This window comes from Manacus candei, unplaced genomic scaffold, assembly GCF_025592945.1.
Source record: "Manacus candei isolate 608988 ecotype Guabito, Panama unplaced genomic scaffold, ASM2559294v1 h1tg000011l, whole genome shotgun sequence".
In the NCBI taxonomy this organism is placed as follows: Eukaryota; Metazoa; Chordata; class Aves; order Passeriformes; family Pipridae; genus Manacus; species Manacus candei.
In genome coordinates, this window is record NW_026138059.1 from 6,444,318 (window position 1) to 6,463,948 (window position 19,631).

At 39.5% G+C, this 19,631-nt stretch overlaps 1 protein-coding gene across 8 annotated transcripts in view; it reads right to left on the reverse strand.

The window, feature by feature from the left end:
- The window catches only part of RNF144A (ring finger protein 144A), a 68,844-nt gene that overhangs the window by 11,538 nt on the left and 37,675 nt on the right, over window positions 1–19,631 (reverse strand). For 6 of the 8 annotated variants that reach the window (XM_051778348.1, XM_051778342.1, XM_051778341.1 and 3 more), the window contains 3 exons: window positions 17,705–17,850; window positions 901–1,005; window positions 628–688 (listed from right to left, as the gene is read on the reverse strand). In XM_051778348.1, coding sequence (XP_051634308.1) covers window positions 628–688; window positions 901–1,005; window positions 17,705–17,839 — 301 coding nt within the window. In that variant the 5' untranslated portion in view covers window positions 17,840–17,850. Of the gene's footprint in view, window positions 1–627; window positions 689–900; window positions 1,006–17,704; window positions 17,851–18,908; window positions 19,225–19,631 lie in introns of all 8 variants that reach the window. The other 2 variants (XM_051778345.1, XM_051778344.1) reach the window with 2 other exon arrangements.

Sequence of the window (19,631 nt, forward strand, 5' to 3'; positions counted from 1 at the left end):
GGTTTCTTACAGGTAAGTCATTTCACGTTTCAAAGCCCACTGAAGACAATATAACTAACTAACTAACTAAAAAATTAAATTACTTCAGTGGTTTCTAGGCTGGATCCTGCCCTCAGCAAAACCTTAAGTTCTCTATGACCACACCATTCCACATCCTGATAGGCATGCAGTCAGCTTAACACGAACCTTATTAATGCTTATATCATTACACACTACACATAGAACTGCTTGGTAATTCGGCACCAGATGCCATCCCAGGAGATAATGTTGACTCTGTGAAAGAGGTCAGTCAACCTCTCCAGTCCCTACAGTAGTAGTAGTCAACTTAAACAGCAAAGCTCAAAATAGAAGTCACTCCCTCCCTTAGTTATATAGCAGTATAATACATAGCAATTTTCTTTCCTTCGTCTATTGCCAGAGTGCTGTAGTTCTGGGAATCACACAGGCAAGAACAGAAACAACTACTTTTTGGGTTTTGGTTTTGATTTTTTCTTTTTTTGTGATGACCAAACAATTAATGCACAATGCTACTGCGTGAACATATGCAGAGACAGATTCTGATTTATAGGATTGTTCTGGAATGATACCATTCTCACAGCCTTCAATGGGTAGTGTTATATGTGTTACCTCTTTCAAACTGTAGCTTCTTATATCTTTGCATGATTTCTGATGCAACCATGCACTCAATCTGTTGAAGGAAGTAAAACAAAGACAAATTTCCAATTAGGAGCAGCAATAATCTAACTAATTTTAAACAAACAGAGATAAAATATTTGACCTTTGATGAATTATTAAAACAATGTCTTGTCAACAATGGAAGCTGTGACATAAAGAGCAAGACACATTTAAATATCCTGTAAAGACAAGAAAACACTCCATTTGCAGTAACAGCGTACCTACCTCATTTTCTTGCAGGTGACCTCGCTTTGGGCAGGCAGCATCAGGGCAGCTGATTGCTGTTTCTAGACCTTCTTTGATTAACAGTTCCACATACTGTTTTAGGCACTGTAAGACAGTGAATAAATCACTCAGTATTTTAACAGCTTTCCTCTGAAAATTGGAAGAACTCAAACTCTGCAAAAACAGGTACTACGGTGTCCCTTTTACAGCCATGGGCTTTACAGCTTTTGCCACAGTCATACCTTTAAGCAGAAAACAGTAAAGTTCATTCCCCATCAAATCATAGAATCACTTAAGCTGGAAAAGACCCCTAAGATCACTGAGTCCAACTGTTTACCAAATAACTGTTCATCAAATCCAAATATGCTGCAAATTAAAAAAAATAATAATGGGGAAAAGGACAAATTGAACAGGGAGCAAAGAGGAAGGGAAAAAAATAATAAAACATCATCGTGATAAAATTAGACATTCCAAAAATCCTTGTGACTAGAAGCCACAACATAGCTTAGTAAGCAGTAACTCCCAATAATTACTCAAAGACAAACATCTGTCAAGCATATCAGAGCACAAAGGGAGTTGTGTATCTTGCCTTCATTGTTCTAGAAAATAATATCTGAACTTCACGGTTAAAGAGATATCTTTTCCATAAGAAGGAAAAATGTGAGAATTAGGACTCCGCAAAGAACTACAGTTTCCATGGGGACTGAATAATAAATATTGGTAATACTAATACTTTTCTCCCCTAGCAACCACAGTGTTTTACCTAAGTCATAACTGAAAATGTAGCCTCTAACACAGCAGCACACAGCACGGCAGTCAACAAAACAGATAAGAAAAAAGGGTATTTTTGACCAAGGGCAAATTAAGACCAAACCTTGTTATTCTTGAAAAGCAACTACCCCCTTCCACCTCCACCCTTCCCACATGAAGGTGAGAGCTAATGCATAGGTGTCTGCTGGGAAGGCAAGGGAATGATAGAGACAGAGACTCCTCTCTACAACTTCCACCAGCCCAACATTACACAGAAAGAGCAAACCAGGGTCTGCTTCCCAGAGGATGGGTCACCCCACAGTGTTCTCACCCTGCTTGTGAGCTCAGCTGGCAGTGGCAAATCAACTACAGGAGTCCCCTAACTCCCTATTACCAGATGTTTGAATAAAGAGAGAGGCTAGACCAACAGCAGAGTGAAATGAAGATATGAAACAAGCTCAGCATCCAGCTGTGTGGGAGGCAAGAACACACTCTGCAGCAAACTGGCAAAACAGGGACTTCAGTTACCATTTCCACAAAACACTTGCAAAATGTATGCAGCTGCTGACTCACCACCAGCCTAGGAAGGCAAAGGGTTGCACTGACCTTGCCAAGGCTGGCGTGCCTAACTGCACATCAGAGCACAAAATTGTTTCTTCCTTCCAGCCACACCATCAATGAGCACCTTTTAGCCTAACTCTCAAGCATGCAGCTTGTAGCTGTTAAGGTCCAGACTTTGAGCCTATTTCTCTTCTGCCTCTTGATTTGTCTATTCAGCTCCTTTCAGAGACCTGTATTAACACAATATTCTAGGTTTTAGAGCTCACAGCTTGACTGCAGCAAAAACTTCACTTCCTGCCCAAGCAGTCTTTCCTGCTCTGGTCCACAGCTTTTCTGGTAGCAACATGCCACCACCTTGATAGCACAACAAATAATTTCTGTTAGAGTCCCCTTTCCCTGTGTCTCCCACTCAGTAGAGAAAACAGGTCTATTTTTTGAAAAAGAAAGGAGACAGAAAACTGACACCTTAAAGATTTTTAATTGTGCAGAGAAATCCATATGTGACAGACTATAGTTTATGTCTTTCTCTTCATCAATAGGGACTTAATACAGACAACTGTTCACTTAGTAAATGTTTGATTTGCAGGTTTCCAAGCCTTCACTTTAAGCTCTTCAAGGCAGCTGGTGGAGCAGTTAAAGAGAACCACGGGCAGCAATCACCACAGGCTCAGTTCTGCAAGACCCAGATCCTAGGTTGTGTGCCTTGACAAACTGTAATTTCAGCTGTAGTGAGGTATTAGTGCTGCTATAATGACACTGCTGGCTCTTCCCTTTCCTCTCCATTTGCAGACGCCAAGTGTGGATTAAAATGAAAATGCATACATTTTTAATGCCAGCACTTAGCACTTATAGAAAGTACTTTTCAAGCTGAATGAGCTTTGCAATCATTAATCATTAATGTGGCTAATTCTCCTCCTCAACCTGTTTGGGACCATTGCCAAAGTCTATTCAATTTGCTTCCCTTTCCTCGCTTTACATCTTCCAAGAAATGACACAGTTCATCCCTGTCACGAGCAGCGTCCAATGGCCTTCCCCTTCCCCTGATGTGGTACTGGCCCCTGCCTCCTCAGCATCAGCACAGCCAAGTGCACTTCTCATGCTTCACCCTCAGGGAACTGTCTTAAGGCCACAAAATCTTACTGTAAAATAGGCAGAGGATAAAACAGCCTGTCCACTCAAGACTCCCTCACTCCAGAGATTTCTTAAGTGGAGAAAGAGTAACCCACAGTAGTTGAAAGAGAAGCAGATGCAACACATTCCAGTTTACCAGAAATGCTCAAACAACACTAGGATTAGTACTCAATTATACTCAATTATGAAAAGTTCATTGCAAAACGATTACAAAAGGATGACAAATAAATTGTTGCTCATTTTCTATATAACTTGTAGTTGATTCCATGCTGGAAGAACGTATCTTCATAGCCTTTTCAGTAAGGCAATAAAGTACTGTACAGCACGAAGAAAAATGTGGGAGTGTAAGTCACCCCAAACAATGTTCAAAATGAACTGTATTACATAATTTTTCTCAGAGAAAACAGAAGATGAAATTAGATACCTAAAGGTTGAGGTTGGACTAAAGTCACAAGATACTTCTTGTTGTACATCAACCCTTACAAAACAAACATGCTGAGAAGCATCTTTATTTTTTTAGTAGATGTGCATCAATTGAAACTTGCTTTTATTTGAAGAAGTACTTTTACCAAATTCCACTTATTTTTTTCTTTAAAAAAAAAAAGTCATCTCATTTCAGTAATTAAATAACTAAATATTATTTAAGTAAATCACATTTGAAGGTACTCTAAACCTTTCAAAAACTGATTTTTTTTTCATTTGCATTTCTGCTTTATGCATAACAATCTCTAGCCAGGTTATTCTCGTTTATGCTGCAGTTGTAACAAGCAAAGAGGTAACTGGAGTAGCTTAGATTTCTATCCAACATGCATTCTTTCAGCATATCAAACAATTCAGGACAGGAAAACAGTTATTATATGGTGGCACCCCAGGACACTGCTAATGTTGTTTGGGTTCCTTAAGGATACAGATCTGGTTTTTATCTATTTATTATCTATTTTTTTTATTTATTATCTTATTATTTATCTATTTATTATCTATAACATTTCATTTTACAATGTCATGAATGTTAGACAGGCAATGAAAACTGCCATTTAACTCTGGCAATTTCCCACAGACAAAGGAAAGCAAAGCACTGCACAACATGTGTTACATATAAACTATATACAGGCTACATACACCATATATATAATATATATATATAACCTATAAATAAAGCTTTATATAAAAATTACGTAAAGTACAGGTCAAGATGCCTCCAGTGCCCCAGATGCTGCTAAGATCAGTCAGAAGAGACTGGTTAGCTCCCCTGAGCATCAGCCCTGTATTTTTCCTTGTGCATCCCTGCTCTGTCCCCCATCCATCACTGTTGCCCTTTCTGGTGTGTGGATAACTTTCACTTGATAATTCAAGAATTCTACTGTCACTTGCTGTCCCCATGCCAAAGGGTAGGAGCACATCCACTTTGAGGAGTCTTGACCCAGATCGATTCTTACTTCACAAAGGTAAACTGAGAGCCCAACTCAGCAGCAGTTTTACTATAAGCTGCCTATATAAGTTGGGAATACTTTTGGTTTTGCCTCAGAGACAGATGGCTAGTAAAGGAATGATTTCCTTTCTGAAGCTGCCAAACACAGCTTAGTATTTAAAGCTCTGCAAGATGTGCTGTACTTCTAACCTTTATAGATCAAGGATTGCATCACACAGAAAGGTATGTTCAGTGACCACTACATGTTGCTGTTTTAGAGCATATCTTTTTGTCTAATGCTATGAAGATCAAAATATCCTGCGAGAATCAAAATGATTATTTTTTGCCTGATTTCCAAACCTTAACACAATCTTGCTCTGTTGCACTTAGCTCTAACAAACCTGCACAGGCCACAGCAAAATTTATATATATAAAGAATTAAAATTTCTGGTTTTCAATCTTTTTTTCAGAAGAATTCCAGGAACAATCATGCTTACTTCTGATGATGGTGCTTTGACTTATTTCTCCTGACATAAAAACTCAAATAAACCCCATCCTAATTCCTAAGAAGGAATCTGGCTTTCATTATTTCCATGTGGGGCAACATTTATCTACCATCTACTTTGACACCAAAAAAAAAAAAAATGTATTCACTAGGTGCCTAAAGGTCATTTTATAATACAAAATGTATATAATTAAAAACACTTGAAGATGTTTTTGGAAAGTCATAACAAATTTACTTTTAAGAACACGTTATTGCTACTATTGCAGCAAATGAGAAATGGCTTTTCAAGATGTCATCTTTAATTTGCAAGTTAGGTGGGCAAAAATATTATCCTGTATTATTTTCTTAACAGCTGCTAGGTGGATTTGGTCAGAATGTAGACTTCTGACTACATTAATGCTGCAGATTCAAGTGCCAAGTCATATGGGAAATTTTATAAATAAGTCAATGGATTTGGAAAAGCCAAAAAAGCATGACAGGATTGCAGAGCCAAGTATATCATCATATCATTTGATTTATTTCTTAAAACTTCAAATGTATTTTAGTGCTGGCACTAGGCCACAGTCATTCCCAAATAAAATGTGCACTACATGTAGAAACATCACATGCTGGTGTTGATAAAACATTTTTAAAAAGCCACACACACATAGATAAAATTGAAAGGAGAAAAAATGAAGAAATAAAAAGAAGAAATGCAGCTTTAACCAAGTTCTAAAAAGAAAAGGAAAATAGTTTTTTACAATGCATTTGGTAATGGTAAATATTGAAGATAAGCAAAGGAAGTTGCTACTGTACACAAAGATTAACCAGGTAAATAACCCCGCACTTTAGGTAGACAACCACTAACAGTTTGCACTGTACTTCAGGAACACAAGGAAGGACTGACATGCATTTTTAACAAGGGAGATTTCTTCAAAGTTCAAACTGATCAAGAAAATGTTTTCAAGTAGGATGATCATTAGTATGTAGACTAAGTTGCTAGTCTAAAATTCTGTATCAAACCAGTATTAAGTGAACTTCTAAAAATATACATACATATATACACACACATGTATAAATAAACTTGCATTCAACCATGTGAAGAACCAGAAAACGCGAGCTGGTATTTTGTGATTCATATTACAAGTGACATTAGACTAGGTGAATGTAAAGATACCTTTGAGTCTTACATTCTAGGAAAGAATATGAAGAATATGAAAGGATATTGAGTGAGTAGCACTTACTTAGTAGTGTCTTCTAGCTACAAATCTACAGTTTGGTTCTATAGGTCATTTTTGAGCTAATAGGACACTAAGCCGAAGCTCAAGAATTCATGTGATGAGGATACACAGAGGAACAAAATTACCACAACAACTACTTTTGATAGTATTTTGTAATACTTTTATGCTTTGCATACCAGGAGTTTTTCTTTACATTACTTTAAAATGACTACCCAGAAGGTGATATCTTCTCTTGCCATAAGGCAGTGCAATATCAGTTATTCCACTGCTCTGAGCGAATTCCACTAAGTCACTTCTGCAGTCAGTCTGGTGAATAGGTGTTTATACTGGTAGACATATTGCCTGTAAAGGTTTCAGGTAATGAGATGTAATGCCCTATTTTAGCTTTAGATTAGGATAGTACATAGAGATGCAGTGTGTAATACTCAATGGGGCTGGGGGCAAGAGTGTGTAAGAGTGAGTGAATTTCTGTAACTACAAAAAAAAAGAAAAAAATATCAGATCAATTTGGATGTCCATGTCTCAGGTGAAGACTAATGCTCTTGGAATAAGAGCTTCCCTCCCTTTTGTCTGAACAGCAAACTTACTCTGGTAGAGAGCTTTTACTTGAATAAAACATCATCTTCTAGAAATATTTTCCATTTTGACAAAGCTGAACAATTCCAAGAAGAAAAACTCCCCTAAATTAAGCAGCCTACATCTGGTGTGTTCTCTGAAGAGAGAAGTAAGGCTTGACCTTCCCTATTCCTGAAAAAGAGATTCTTGTAGCCACATATAACTTTCATATGCTTCTTAAAGCAACAGTTCATCTGGCAATAGGACAAATCATAGAATGGCTCGGGATGGGACAGACCTTAGAGATCACCTAGTTCCAAACCCCCTGCCATAGGCAAGGACACTTTCTACTAGACTAGGTTGCTCAGAGGTCCATCCAAACTGGCCTTGAACACTTCCAGGGATGGGACATCCACAACTTCTCTGGGTAGCCTGTTCCAGTGCTTCACCACCCTCACAAAATTCTTTACTTAGTATCTAAACCTACCCTCTTACAGTCTGAAGCCATTTCTCCTTGTCCAATCACAACATGCCCTTGTTAAAAGTCCCTCTAACTTTCTTGTAAGGCCTCCTGGTCAGGCTCCTTGTAACAGGACCCCATTATAAAGTTACCTGTCCCAGCCCTCCCTTTAATTCTGACCCATAAGCTCTGGGTTGGCTCCTCATTCATCCTCAAGCAGAGCTCCACAGCTGGTTACTGACATACAGGGTAACGACACCCCCACCTCATCTCCTCTGCCTGTTCTTCCTAAAGAGCCTGTACGCTTCCATTCCAGCACTCCAGTCATAGGAATCATCTTATTTTAAGCTTAATGTTTCATAGAAAAAGAAAACTACTTTCTGACAGATTTCCATGGAAGAAAACGTGTGAGAGAAAAGAAAAGGTAGATTTCTTGGAGAGCTTTTAAGCTTCTTTCAAACTTACTACATGGCCTCTTTGTGTTAAGTACTTACAATCCTGTCTCAAATCTATTGTTTAATAACAGGCTCAACTTGGAATCACTCCTGCATTGCTGCTCCAGTGTGCACAATTCTCTACATCAGATCTCCAATCTAGCTTTTTAATATCACCCTAATCCTACTTAGTTGACAAGTGATTTATGAGAAAATATCTACACACACAATCAGAGATCTGTTTGAAGCATATGCATGACTATGGGAGTGATTTTTTTCCTCTATTAGATAATCTGTCAACTATACTGACCAAATCCACAAGCACAAGCTATATCCAACTCCACAAACCACCTAGACCAGAGACAGATGTACACTAGAGATGTTTAATATTTGCAGTAATACTTTGAACTTAAAGAATTTCCATTTCTATAGACATCTTCTCACAGACAATACTCTACTATCAAAGAAATCTTCACTATCAAAATTCCAATTTTTATTAACCCTGCAGCTGACTCATCATCCTTAACATCGCCCTTAACAGGAAGAAACAGTCACTTATCTTGACATGCAGTACTTCAAATCTACCAATCTGAAAGCAGTAACAGAGAACAGTCTAACATGTTTATTCTTTATATCCTTTGTTTTGTTACAGAGACAAAAGTTCTGCTACACAAGCATACCAAACCTTGACTCCCAGAAAAGCACCTGCAAGGTGATCCAGAGCTCTGCAACAGGAAAATATTTAGTGCCCTGTGCTGCGAACAAGAATGTACACACTAAGAGACCTTGGCCAGGACCAGATATAGGTAACATCACAGCTGATAAATGTTTTACCCCAAGTGGCAAACAATTTGAAAAACCTCTGTTTGACAGGTTTCTTGCCTCTGCCTGCCCAATACTTGGACTTTTTTTAAAAGATACCTTTTTGTTCAAAACTGCCAAGGGTAAATGCCTCTTTCTTTCATCATGCTGTCAATTTTTAAAGACTGCACCAGCTGTTCTGTAGCTCTGTTACAGACTATATTGTTAGTATAAATGCAATCACATCATCTTGCCCGTGGATGATGGCCAAACAGGATGATGGTTGGGAAAGATAAACAACCTATGTGCTTCCAAGTCTGAGGACAAACCATCTGAACATCCTTTTCTGAGCTGTAAAAATTTTCTTGTTCAGAAATCCCTGTGCTCCCATCCATGGTGCAATCTCAGGATGGGAATTGGCCAGCATCCTGGTAGGAGCAGGGACTCAGCCACTGTACATGTCACTGTGTTTAGTGCAGTGATGGCTGTTGATTCATCCTGTGGACAGCAGAGTAATTCTGTTGCTTTGGTTCTATCTCTGTCCAAAGGCTTTTAGAGTACACCCAAATATCACAGCAGTCCCTGGTACACACTGCTTAACTGATGCAAACAATAACTCAGACAAAATATTTATAATAGGGTGCATCACCCCTCTGACTGAATCCAGCCTCCAACCTCTCTGAGTAAGACTAACTGCCAGTTTGAGTACAGGGAAGTAGCAGCATCAGGTTATGGAGTCAACAAACGATGAAAGGAAGGTGAGAAGAAACATATGTTTCAAGAATGCAGCAAGAAGAGCCCCGATAACTACTTCAGCTTGACAAATATTAAGATATGGCAAACATCCTGTGAGACACAGCAACCAATGGCTGCACAAATCACAGACAGGACCAAGCATCCAGAAACAAATGCACTGGAAAACAAATGCCTTTTCCCAGTTGAATATCTTAAAGGGAAGGCAACCCAGACTTACAGCAGCCTAGCCTTTGAAGTAGTGGGGCTGTTTTTTATATATACATTTATTTATGACTGTGTACTGTAAAATATACAGAAGACAAACAATTTTTCTTCAGAGAAATCAATCATAGTAGACAGCGGAAAACGGCCAAGTGAGACAAGGATAATATCTTGTAATTTGTGCATATCTTCATGTTAGAATAGGTAGTTCAAGTGCACGTACGTGTAAACTTCTTTCATGTTGGATTTTTACCCCTCCATTTCCCTGCATAAGCTGCTTGTTCTCACCTATTCAGGGCTGAAATTCATAAAAACACACAGAGTAAACTTTACAAAAATGAACTTGTTTTCAAAATGCCAACATATGTTGGATGAAACTTAAATATTCAGGAGGTAAAACTGCCAACAAACAATTCAGTCTTTCCTTATGTTTGAGAAAAGTTTATTCTATTTCAGAACAAAATTAATAGTTCTAGTGGGAAGACAATACACCTGCAGCAAACAAAGGACCTTCCCTTTTCACATGCAAAACACTGCAAACAAAAGTGAACTGGTTTCCTCAACATGCTTATGAAGGGCAGATAATGTTAATCTCATTTAGTAATGTCACACAGGAGAGGAAAGCTGAAGGCTCCGGATCAAGTTTAGTTTTCACTCAGGGTTCTGCAGTTCACAAATGCACATTTCTCTGTAAACAGGTAAGTTTATTATTTAAGCAGGAAATTCTGTCATCACAGAACCTAAAGACAAGTCAGAACTCAGCCAGCCACGTGAATTGCTATGCAAACACATAATGACCTCTAACCAGGAAGCCTCTACTGCCACATCACCCGTCAAGATTAGTATCAGTTCTCTGCTAAGGCTGGGGTAAGTGAGAAAAAGCAGCAAGCTGTGAGCTTTGCCAGCAGCTAGTAGGAAACAGGGAAACATTACAGCTACTAAGGAGGACTCGGAATTCTGCAAAACTTCACAAGCCATTAGGTTTTCCCCCCTCCTGTTTCCAAGCATGTAGGGCATCTCCTTTGGTAGAGGCAAGTGCTGCCCTGCTGAGGTAGGTTTCCCTCGGCAAGCAGACACAAACCATCCAGGATCAGGAAGGTAGCCAAGCCCACCTGTTCCCACCCACACTGCCCTCTGGTTGCCCTGCCCCAGGGGAAAGAGAAGCTGAACCTGCCTCTGCCTCGCTTGGAGTGAGGGATAACACTAACTAAATCATTCCTTTTCCTGTAATTTAACTCAGAGAAGCTCTATGTGCTTCCAGTCAAGCATAACAAGAAGAAGAAAAAAAAAAAAGGATTCCTGATGCCGGTTACAGGCAGGATAATATTTGCCTTACTGATCTTCAGTCTATGAGGAAGTTCAAAGAGGGGAATGATTAGAATTAAGCAGATATGTATGAACAGTCACGATTAGGCAAATTCAGTAATCCTGTGTAAAAAGGACTAGTGAAAGCAGGAGTTTGTCACTGTCCTGCTGCCGTGCTACTTGAGATAGAATACACCAAACCAAGGGATACCTAAAGGTCCAGGTAAGATTAACCAGCTGCCTCAAGGGCTTAAGGTAGAGTCTAAGGAGCAAGAATCAAAGTATGAGTATCTACTAAGCAGTGCTAGTTTCAAACACCACAAAGTTGATCCACATGTGCACATATGGCCAACAAGAAAACACAAACAAGCAGCAGAAGGTAGGTCAACATTAGTTTTGTTATTTTCTTTCTGATTGTAGGCCCTCTCACACATCTGAACAACAGTTTCTCCTTCCATTAGTAACAAGGTGGACTGCAAATGAGCAATTAAAATAAACTTTTCCATTAAAGACAAGTTTTCTGTTAGGCTTCCTATTTCTCCCAGATGTTTTCTTGCCTGGACTACCTACTTGACTGATTTTCTTTTTAAATTTGAGAAAAGTAAGCAATGAATCCTCCAGAACCAGCATGATCAACACTGCATAATACCTTGAAGGGAATTGAGCAATCTAATATGAGGTCAAAAGGAGCTTAGTATGTCTTGAGTAATAGTGCCATCATGGTACTTGCAACACATTGACAGATCCATGTGTATGCTTCTATATATATAAATTATATAGTATTTATGTACACAGATGTACAAGTAAATCTGAATTGGAACACAGTCAAGCAACTAACTGCTTAAATGCAAGAATATCAACTAGAACAAAAACCTGTTGTAACTTTAGCACAAATACAATTGGTAACGCACCAAGGAAACATCCTCTCCTTTAAGACACGTGAGAATTTCATCACAGATTACAAAATAATCAGAATTTCAGACATCAAATCGACTAAAATTGCTCCCTCCTTATCTCCTGCTAACCCTTCAAAAAAGAAAAGGTTAAGTAATTAGTGAAAAAATTTAGTGCAGTAACTAATAAAAAAATAGAAAAAAAGCAGTGTTGTCTGCTTTACTCTCCTTCTATAAGTGTTACGAGGAAAGATTTCTGAAGAAAACATGTACAACCAATTGCTTCTGCTGGGGTAAGCAACTGTTAAGCAACTGTTAAGCAACTATCTTAAAATTTAAGTTACTAATTATGTACTGTGTGCTATTTAGGTGGGAAATGATTTAATAAAAAGCAAGCTATTTAAGTGTTTTGGTCCAGAATTAGATGAGCACAGTTAAGATTAGTCCTATTGTTGACATGATTCCAGAAGAGAGATAGTAGTCTGCCTCTCGATAATACTCAGAAAAACTAAAAGCCATCAGCAGATCACTTGTTTTCTTTCTACTCTCTAGACTTTTGTTCCTCTGGTACCTTGAGCAATCCAACAAGGATTTGCTTGAGGTGCCAGAGCAAATACATTCTTGTAACATTCCTAATGGATGAGATACACATTGAGAGCTCACAGCACTGCGTGCACATTAACGATCATAATGATAAAAATCATAATGGAGTATTAAATGGAGTAATTTGTACTAAATAGTCATAACTGCGAAGTAATACTATGGGAAATTGTAGTGCCTATGCCTTATCAGCAGAGGAGTGGCAGTCTGCTCTATTCAATCCACGCACAGCTCTGCCAGAAAGCAAAAGAAAACAGTGTCCCCATTCTATTTTTCTGAATAACAAAGTTGTGCTACTGTATAAGTGTCAGGAAGAGACAATTCTTCATGGGATCTTTACTACAGCACTTCTATGATTATAAAGAGTATTATAATATACAAATATTATAGGATTGAGAGACCTGTACATTGATACAAGTTCTGCCTACATACCACTAGCACTTAATTTCAAAGATTTTTGTAATAAATACTGATACTGTCTAAGTTTGCTGTGATTTAGACAGAAAGGCTAGAACTGGTGACAAAAGCTGCAGCAAAAGTAGCTCTCACACCTGTAACAGACATTCCTTTTTCTCTTTTGCTCATATCCCTGGAGAGGCCATCAGTTATCTCTGTTCATTTACATAAAAGCAAGCAGACAGAAAAAAAAATTATATATTGGTCAATCAAAAACAAAATAGATGTAGTGGATGTACTGTACATAGACTCCATGCAAAATTTTGAATCAAAAAGGCTTGGGTTTTTTTTCCTGTCGGTTTTAAACAATTTTAGTTTGGCTATTTACAAAGTATAATTCATATTAAAGACTGCAATGTCCTTGATGTTTATGGAAATTGTCACTGGAGGAATAGGAGAGGAGGAATCTGAACAGTTCTCACACTTTTCCTTAACAATTGCCAACAGGTAAAACAATCTTGCCTGATTTAGGGGAGTATTTTCTTCAGCAATTTATTTACCTTATGGGACAGCCTGCAGGTTGAGATGAAGGCCTTGGATTTCAGACGAAAGTTGGAACTGTAACAGGTTTACAGCTATTGCCTCTTGCATTTATTTGACTGATTCTTAATTCTTCCTTCACCATCACCAATGAAAGTAAAAGTAATATTTCCTATTAATTTATGGCAGCACTTTAGGATAAATAATTTTTTCAGGGCACTCAAACATCACTGTAGTGAAGCAAGTGACAAACAAGAGGCAGACAAACTACACCAATTTCCTTAAACAGGACAAGGCCGAATGAACTATTTAAATAGTCAAATACAAGTGAATTGGTGATTCCACCTGAATACAGTTCAAAACAAAAACCCTGTGTCACCACAGTCATGTTACTTATGTCAGCTGCTAAGTACAGATTATTGGCAAAGGTTACATATTTAATGTCTCTAACTGGTTGTATCTTTCAAATGAGCAGTAAGAGTCAGTTACTCTACCAAGAAACAGATCAGTGACAGTAGCAAACATTAGAAGGAACCAGGTGAAGATGAAAAGGTGTATCTGGTAACCCAGTCTTTCTGCTACCATTGAAGTGTTACTGAAAACTGAAATTTAAGTATTTTCCACACCCAAGCAACAGGGAGAAACAGAATACTCAGCTGTAAGTACTAGAACAGTGGAGAACAGATTTCATGAAGGCTATAATTTTACCCACTTTTGCATGTTTAAGCAAACACTCCTTTCAAACTGGAATTGGCTGTTTTATTGGCTGTTCTTTTTCCCATCAGGGAAAAAAAAATCTATTATTTCAAGACAGTATTTCCATGAAGAAAAATAAAATTAAAAAGTAACTAAAATCCTTGATCTTGAACATTAAGAACACACACCCAAAAACTTTGTTGAAAAGGACTTTCAGATTTAACAAAACAGAAAAAGTCACTCAATCCCATTTCTGAATCTGCAACACCATGTCAAAACTCTTGGGAAATTAAAGCCTGAGCATCATGTACCCCAGAAATTATATTCTTACTGATAATACTCCAACTCTTCCTCTGTTGAATCGTTGTTACAAAGTTTTTGGTGTACCTGCACCAACTGCAAAATTTAAGGGTCTAAAATTTTAATTTCAAATCATTATTAGGTAAGAAAAATTAGTACTAATTTTCATTCTCTATTCATAAACCATCAATATACATTAACTGTGATGATGATGATCTTTGTCATATTAGTATGTGACCATATTGCCAGTGTTTTGTACTTAACTGACAATATGCTTGTTATTCCAGGTAAGCATTTGTACAGTACAGTAATGGAAACCTGTTATGTGACTAACTATGATACAGTGAAATTGAAGTCTATAATACATTAAATACTTTCATAGTGTAGTGGTTTGAATCTTGTTTTCCCCCAGAGGCTAGAAAAGTGGTAGACCCCAAGGGGTGGAAACCCCTGGAAGTTTTGGAGTTCTGTCCAATGGGTGCTCCTGCAAAAATGTCAACATCCCACAAGCTCACCGGAAAAGAGGAGTTGTAGTTTGGATTGTTGAGGAGAGGTGGCCATGTTGTGAGCCACGAGGAAGGGGCTCTGAGCCCCTTGGGCCCTCTGGGCCCTCCCAGCCCCTGGCTGGGGGGGGCTGCAGGGACCTGGAACAGCATAAAGCTGGGCTAGGTGCCTGTAGTTATGCCGGGAGATGTTTTCTCCATGGGCACAGAGCAGCAGCCGGCACTGACCAGAGAAACGGTGGCAGAGAGCCAGAGATAAGAACCTGAACTGAAGGAGCAGCAGAAGCAACATGCAGCACCAGAGAAAGGACTCCTGGAAGGAGAGCCGGGAAAAAGAGAGCCAGCAGCCTGAGAGACAGAGTTCTGGGGGTAAGACTGTACCAGATCCCCTAAAACTCCTTTGAGATCCCTCTGAGAAAAGAGGGAGATGGACTCCTATTAAGGAGAAGAGTTTTAGACATGCAGCACCAGAGAGAGAGAGGAGCTAAGAAGCTCAAAAGACGTCCCGGAGCTGGACCGGGACGGCCAGAGGAATGCGGGGGGAGTTGACCTTGGTTCTCGCCCCCTTGCACTGCTGCCACAGTGGCAGCCTGAGAGACAGGGCACAGAGGCCCTGCAAGGAGCTGAGTCTCCTGGAGATACCAGACCGTCACGAAGCCCCCTGTGTCTTCGTGATATGACGTGGTGATACGACCTTGTCTGGGGTTACGAAGCCCACGGAAGACCCCTCGGTTGGAGGCGATGGGGCCGAGAGAGGCTTGAATACCTCCCTCGTGAGTGCTGGCAGAGATCCAGCTATCAGCTGCTGCATGTGGAGAAGACAGACAGACTGCTGCCTCAGAAGATGCTGCTGTTCAGGACTGGAAGGGATCTGTCCTTCTTTCCCTCCTGGACTTTTATTTGGAGGGGAGAAGAGATCTGATCCACTGTAAATACATATGTTATGGTAGAGATAGTTGTGATCGTGTGTATAATGTGATATGGTATTTATTTGTACAGTCATTGTAATATATTCCCTTTCCCCCACTTTGAGTCTGGTGTGTTTTGTCTGGAAAAACCCATCTCACATTAGGTTGAGATGTGGGAGGGGGGAATGGAGCTAGGGAATTGGATTTTGGGGCTATCTCAAACCATGACACATAGTTACGAGTGTGTGGCAATACTGGGTACTGTTGAAAGGCATTTTGAAGAATAACGCAATCATCAGGCACAGTCAATATGGGTTCACAAAGGGCAAGTCTGTTTTAACTAATTTGATAACCTTCTATGACAAGGTCAGCTGCCTAGTGAATGAAGGAAAGGCAGTGGACATGTTTTTTCTGGATTTTACTAAGGCTTTTGATACTGTCCTTCACAGTAGCCTTCTGCACAAGATGTCCAGCTGTGAGATGAGCAGGTGCTCTGGGTGAAGAATTGGGCTCCAAGGGTTATAGTGAATGGGGCTACATCTGTCTGGCACCCAGTCACCAGCACTTTCTCTGAGCTCAATTCTAGTGTCAGTTCTGTTCAATATGGTTATCAACTGTTTGGATGCAGGAGTTGAATGCACCATTAGCGAGACTGATGATGATACAAAACCAGGAAGTGCTGTTGATTCTCTTGAGGGACAAGATGCCTTGCAGAGGGATCTAGAGAAACTGGAGCAACGGGCTATGATTAATGGCATGAAATTTAAAAAGTTGAAGTGTCAGATTCTCCACCTCATATTGAGTAACATCAGACACAAGTATAAATTCAGAAAGGAGTGCCTGGAGAACAGTTCTGCAGAAAGGGATCTGGAGGTGCTGGGTGACAACAGGCTCCATACAAGTCAGTGAGCCCTGGTAGCCAGGAGGACAAACCCCATTCCAGGGTGCATTAAACAGCCTCACCAGTTGGTCAAAAGAGGTGATTTTTCTCCTGTATTCAGCATTGGTGTAGCCTGGAGTGCTGTGTGCAGTTCTGGGCCCCATAATTTAAGGAGAATGTGAAGGAATCTGAATGCATCCAGAGAAGGACAAAAAAGTTGATGAAAGGGTTGGAAGGCACGTTCATGTGAGGAGCAGGTGAAAACCTTAGGTTTGTCTTGTTTGGAGAGGATGGGGCTGAGGGGGTGAACTCATTGCTCTCTAAAGTTTCCTGAGGAGGGGAAGTAGAAAGGGAGGTACTGACCCTCTTCTCCCTAGTATCCAGTGAGAGGACATGCAGGAACGGTTCAAGGCTGCACCAGGGAAGGTTCAGACTGGACATTAAGAAGCATTTCTTTACAAAGAGGGTGACCAAACACTAGAACAGGCTTCACAGACAGGCTTGGGGCAGCAGCCTCCTGTCAGTGTTTAAGAGGCATTTGGACAACACCTTTCACACCATGCTTTAACTTTTGATGAGCCCTAAATTGATCAGGTAGTTGGACTGATGAAAATTGCAGAACAATCCCTTCCAACTGAAAGATTCTATTCTCTTCTAAAGTTAAAAAAAACACAAAACCAAAAACCAAACAAAAAACCCCCACCAAAGCACTCAACCAAAATCCAGTCAATCAAAAAGCCACCCCCAAATCCAAGCCACTGAGAGATGAAAAGGAAAGCATGAGTAACCTTGCTAAGGAGGTAACTATACAGTATGTTCAAGTGCTTTGAACAGGAAAACAAAAGTTTAGCTGCTAGCATTTGTGTCAAGTACACAGAAACAGTATTTATTTCCACTGTAACATCAATACTTCAGTGTGAAACCCACACAGCAGAAACATAAAAGTTATGTAGTTCGACTTATGTTTTGGTTTTTATGCCTAATACAGAACACAAACTCACCAGGGTACAGAAGATGCATTGGCATTGTGCTATTGTTGTCATCTGCTCCACGGGATATTCACCAAGGCAGAGCTTGCAGGACACTAATGGGTCAAGTACCAAGTCCCAGGTAGGCCTGTATCTTGCTGTAGTCATTGCAGAGCAGTCTGAAAAACAACACAAAAAGGAAAGATACTCCATTATTTCCTTAAATTACTACTCTACATTTCTGCCATTGGAAATCACACTGTCAGCTGCTGCCTGTTGGGTTTGTTTTTTCCTAACAACTTTGCTGTAAAACAGCAATAGCTAACATCTTGCTGCACTTGCAGTAGGCTATACATCCCCTGTCTGATAGAACTTCATGTAGAAAGCAGAAAGCAAAAAACCCACACTGACAAAATACGAGAGCAAGCAGTAAATACCTTTTGGTCACAGGCCTTTGTCAAACATTACACGTGCAAAAATCTCATTTCCAATTCCTGTCACTTTCACCACTAGTTACAAGTTTTCTCTCACCAGCACCAAAATTTACTTATGACATTCCTTAACCTCAGCTACCCAGGCAAGATTCAAAAGGTCTTTCATAAGCCAGGCATTTATTATGTCCCTTTTCCAGTGTGATGATATTGCAACTCACAGAGCCAGATATTTCCATTTCCAAGAGCATGACAAATCAATCAGTCTGCTGTTAATTTTAGAAAGAACAATAAATATTTTGAGTACACTACGAATTTTATCCTGCATTTTTCTTCCAACACTTTCAACATGCTGAGACCACAACTTTTTCATTGCAACAACCAATTGAGGCAGATAAGAGCACAAAGTGAGCTAAAAGAAGGGGTTATAATACCTATATATCACTCTAAAGACAGCAATAGGACAGGACCACGCAGAGCATCTTTATCCTAGGCTTCAGAGCCCCGATGGAGAGTTGTCAACTGACTAACCAGAAAAAAAATAATCTCACACAAAAAAATGTATTCCCAAAAAGTGGAAAGCTAATTTACAAGTTTTACAGGAAGAAAAACAAAACAAAAACCTACGCAGCTCCCCCAAACATCTAGGGTAATTTATAGAGTACATCAAATATTAACAACATATTTACTAGTAATATTTTGTCACTGTGACATTGACCTTCCAAGTGTAGAAAATTCACATCCCAAGCCGCTGAGGGGTTCACATTATCTCACCTCTGTCCTTCAATAATTAGGTGGTTCCTTACCTTCTCCACACCAGCAGTTATGCCACTCCAATCATGTTTACAGTGTTTTTCAGTTCTGGTTTTCTTTTTTCCCCCTGGCTTCATCAGCCCCTGCAGGAACTGCTTATATCTAAGTCACATCTGCGAACTTCGCAAGACCTCCAGAACTGTAAAAAATTACTTTAATGCTTACTAGACTAGATTTAGGTAGATGTTCAAGCAAAATGTGCTTTTTGTCCCTGAAAAAAATCACGTGCAGACTTCACAAACACTTCTTTGAAGTCCAAGGCTTTGATATTTAATCGTGGGCATGACTCCACCAAGGTCTCTAAAATTTCTGAAACAAAGTGAAGATTTTGTCAGCCCCTCCATTCAGTCTAACTCATTAGAAGATGCTTTTTATAGGGTACATAAAGGACACCAAAAAACTTTTTTCTAGTGCAGCCATCAGGGAGGAGGGGAGAGAAGAAACATTAAGCAACCCCATTTCCAGGGTTGCTCTGGATCATTTCCTCTGAAAGCCCCCACAAACTCCACACTGTTTCAAAGGAAACAGATGAAAAGAGTCCTGCAGAACAGCACAGGAATAATGGTTCCACATCACAAAATACAACTTGTGCTGTGCACTGTGTTCTGAGATCTTAACATCAAGGTCTGACACAGTGATATTAATGAAACCCCAAGACTTTTAAGGTTATTAGGCTGCTTCTTTACTGTCAATCATCACTACTTCTTCATTTAACA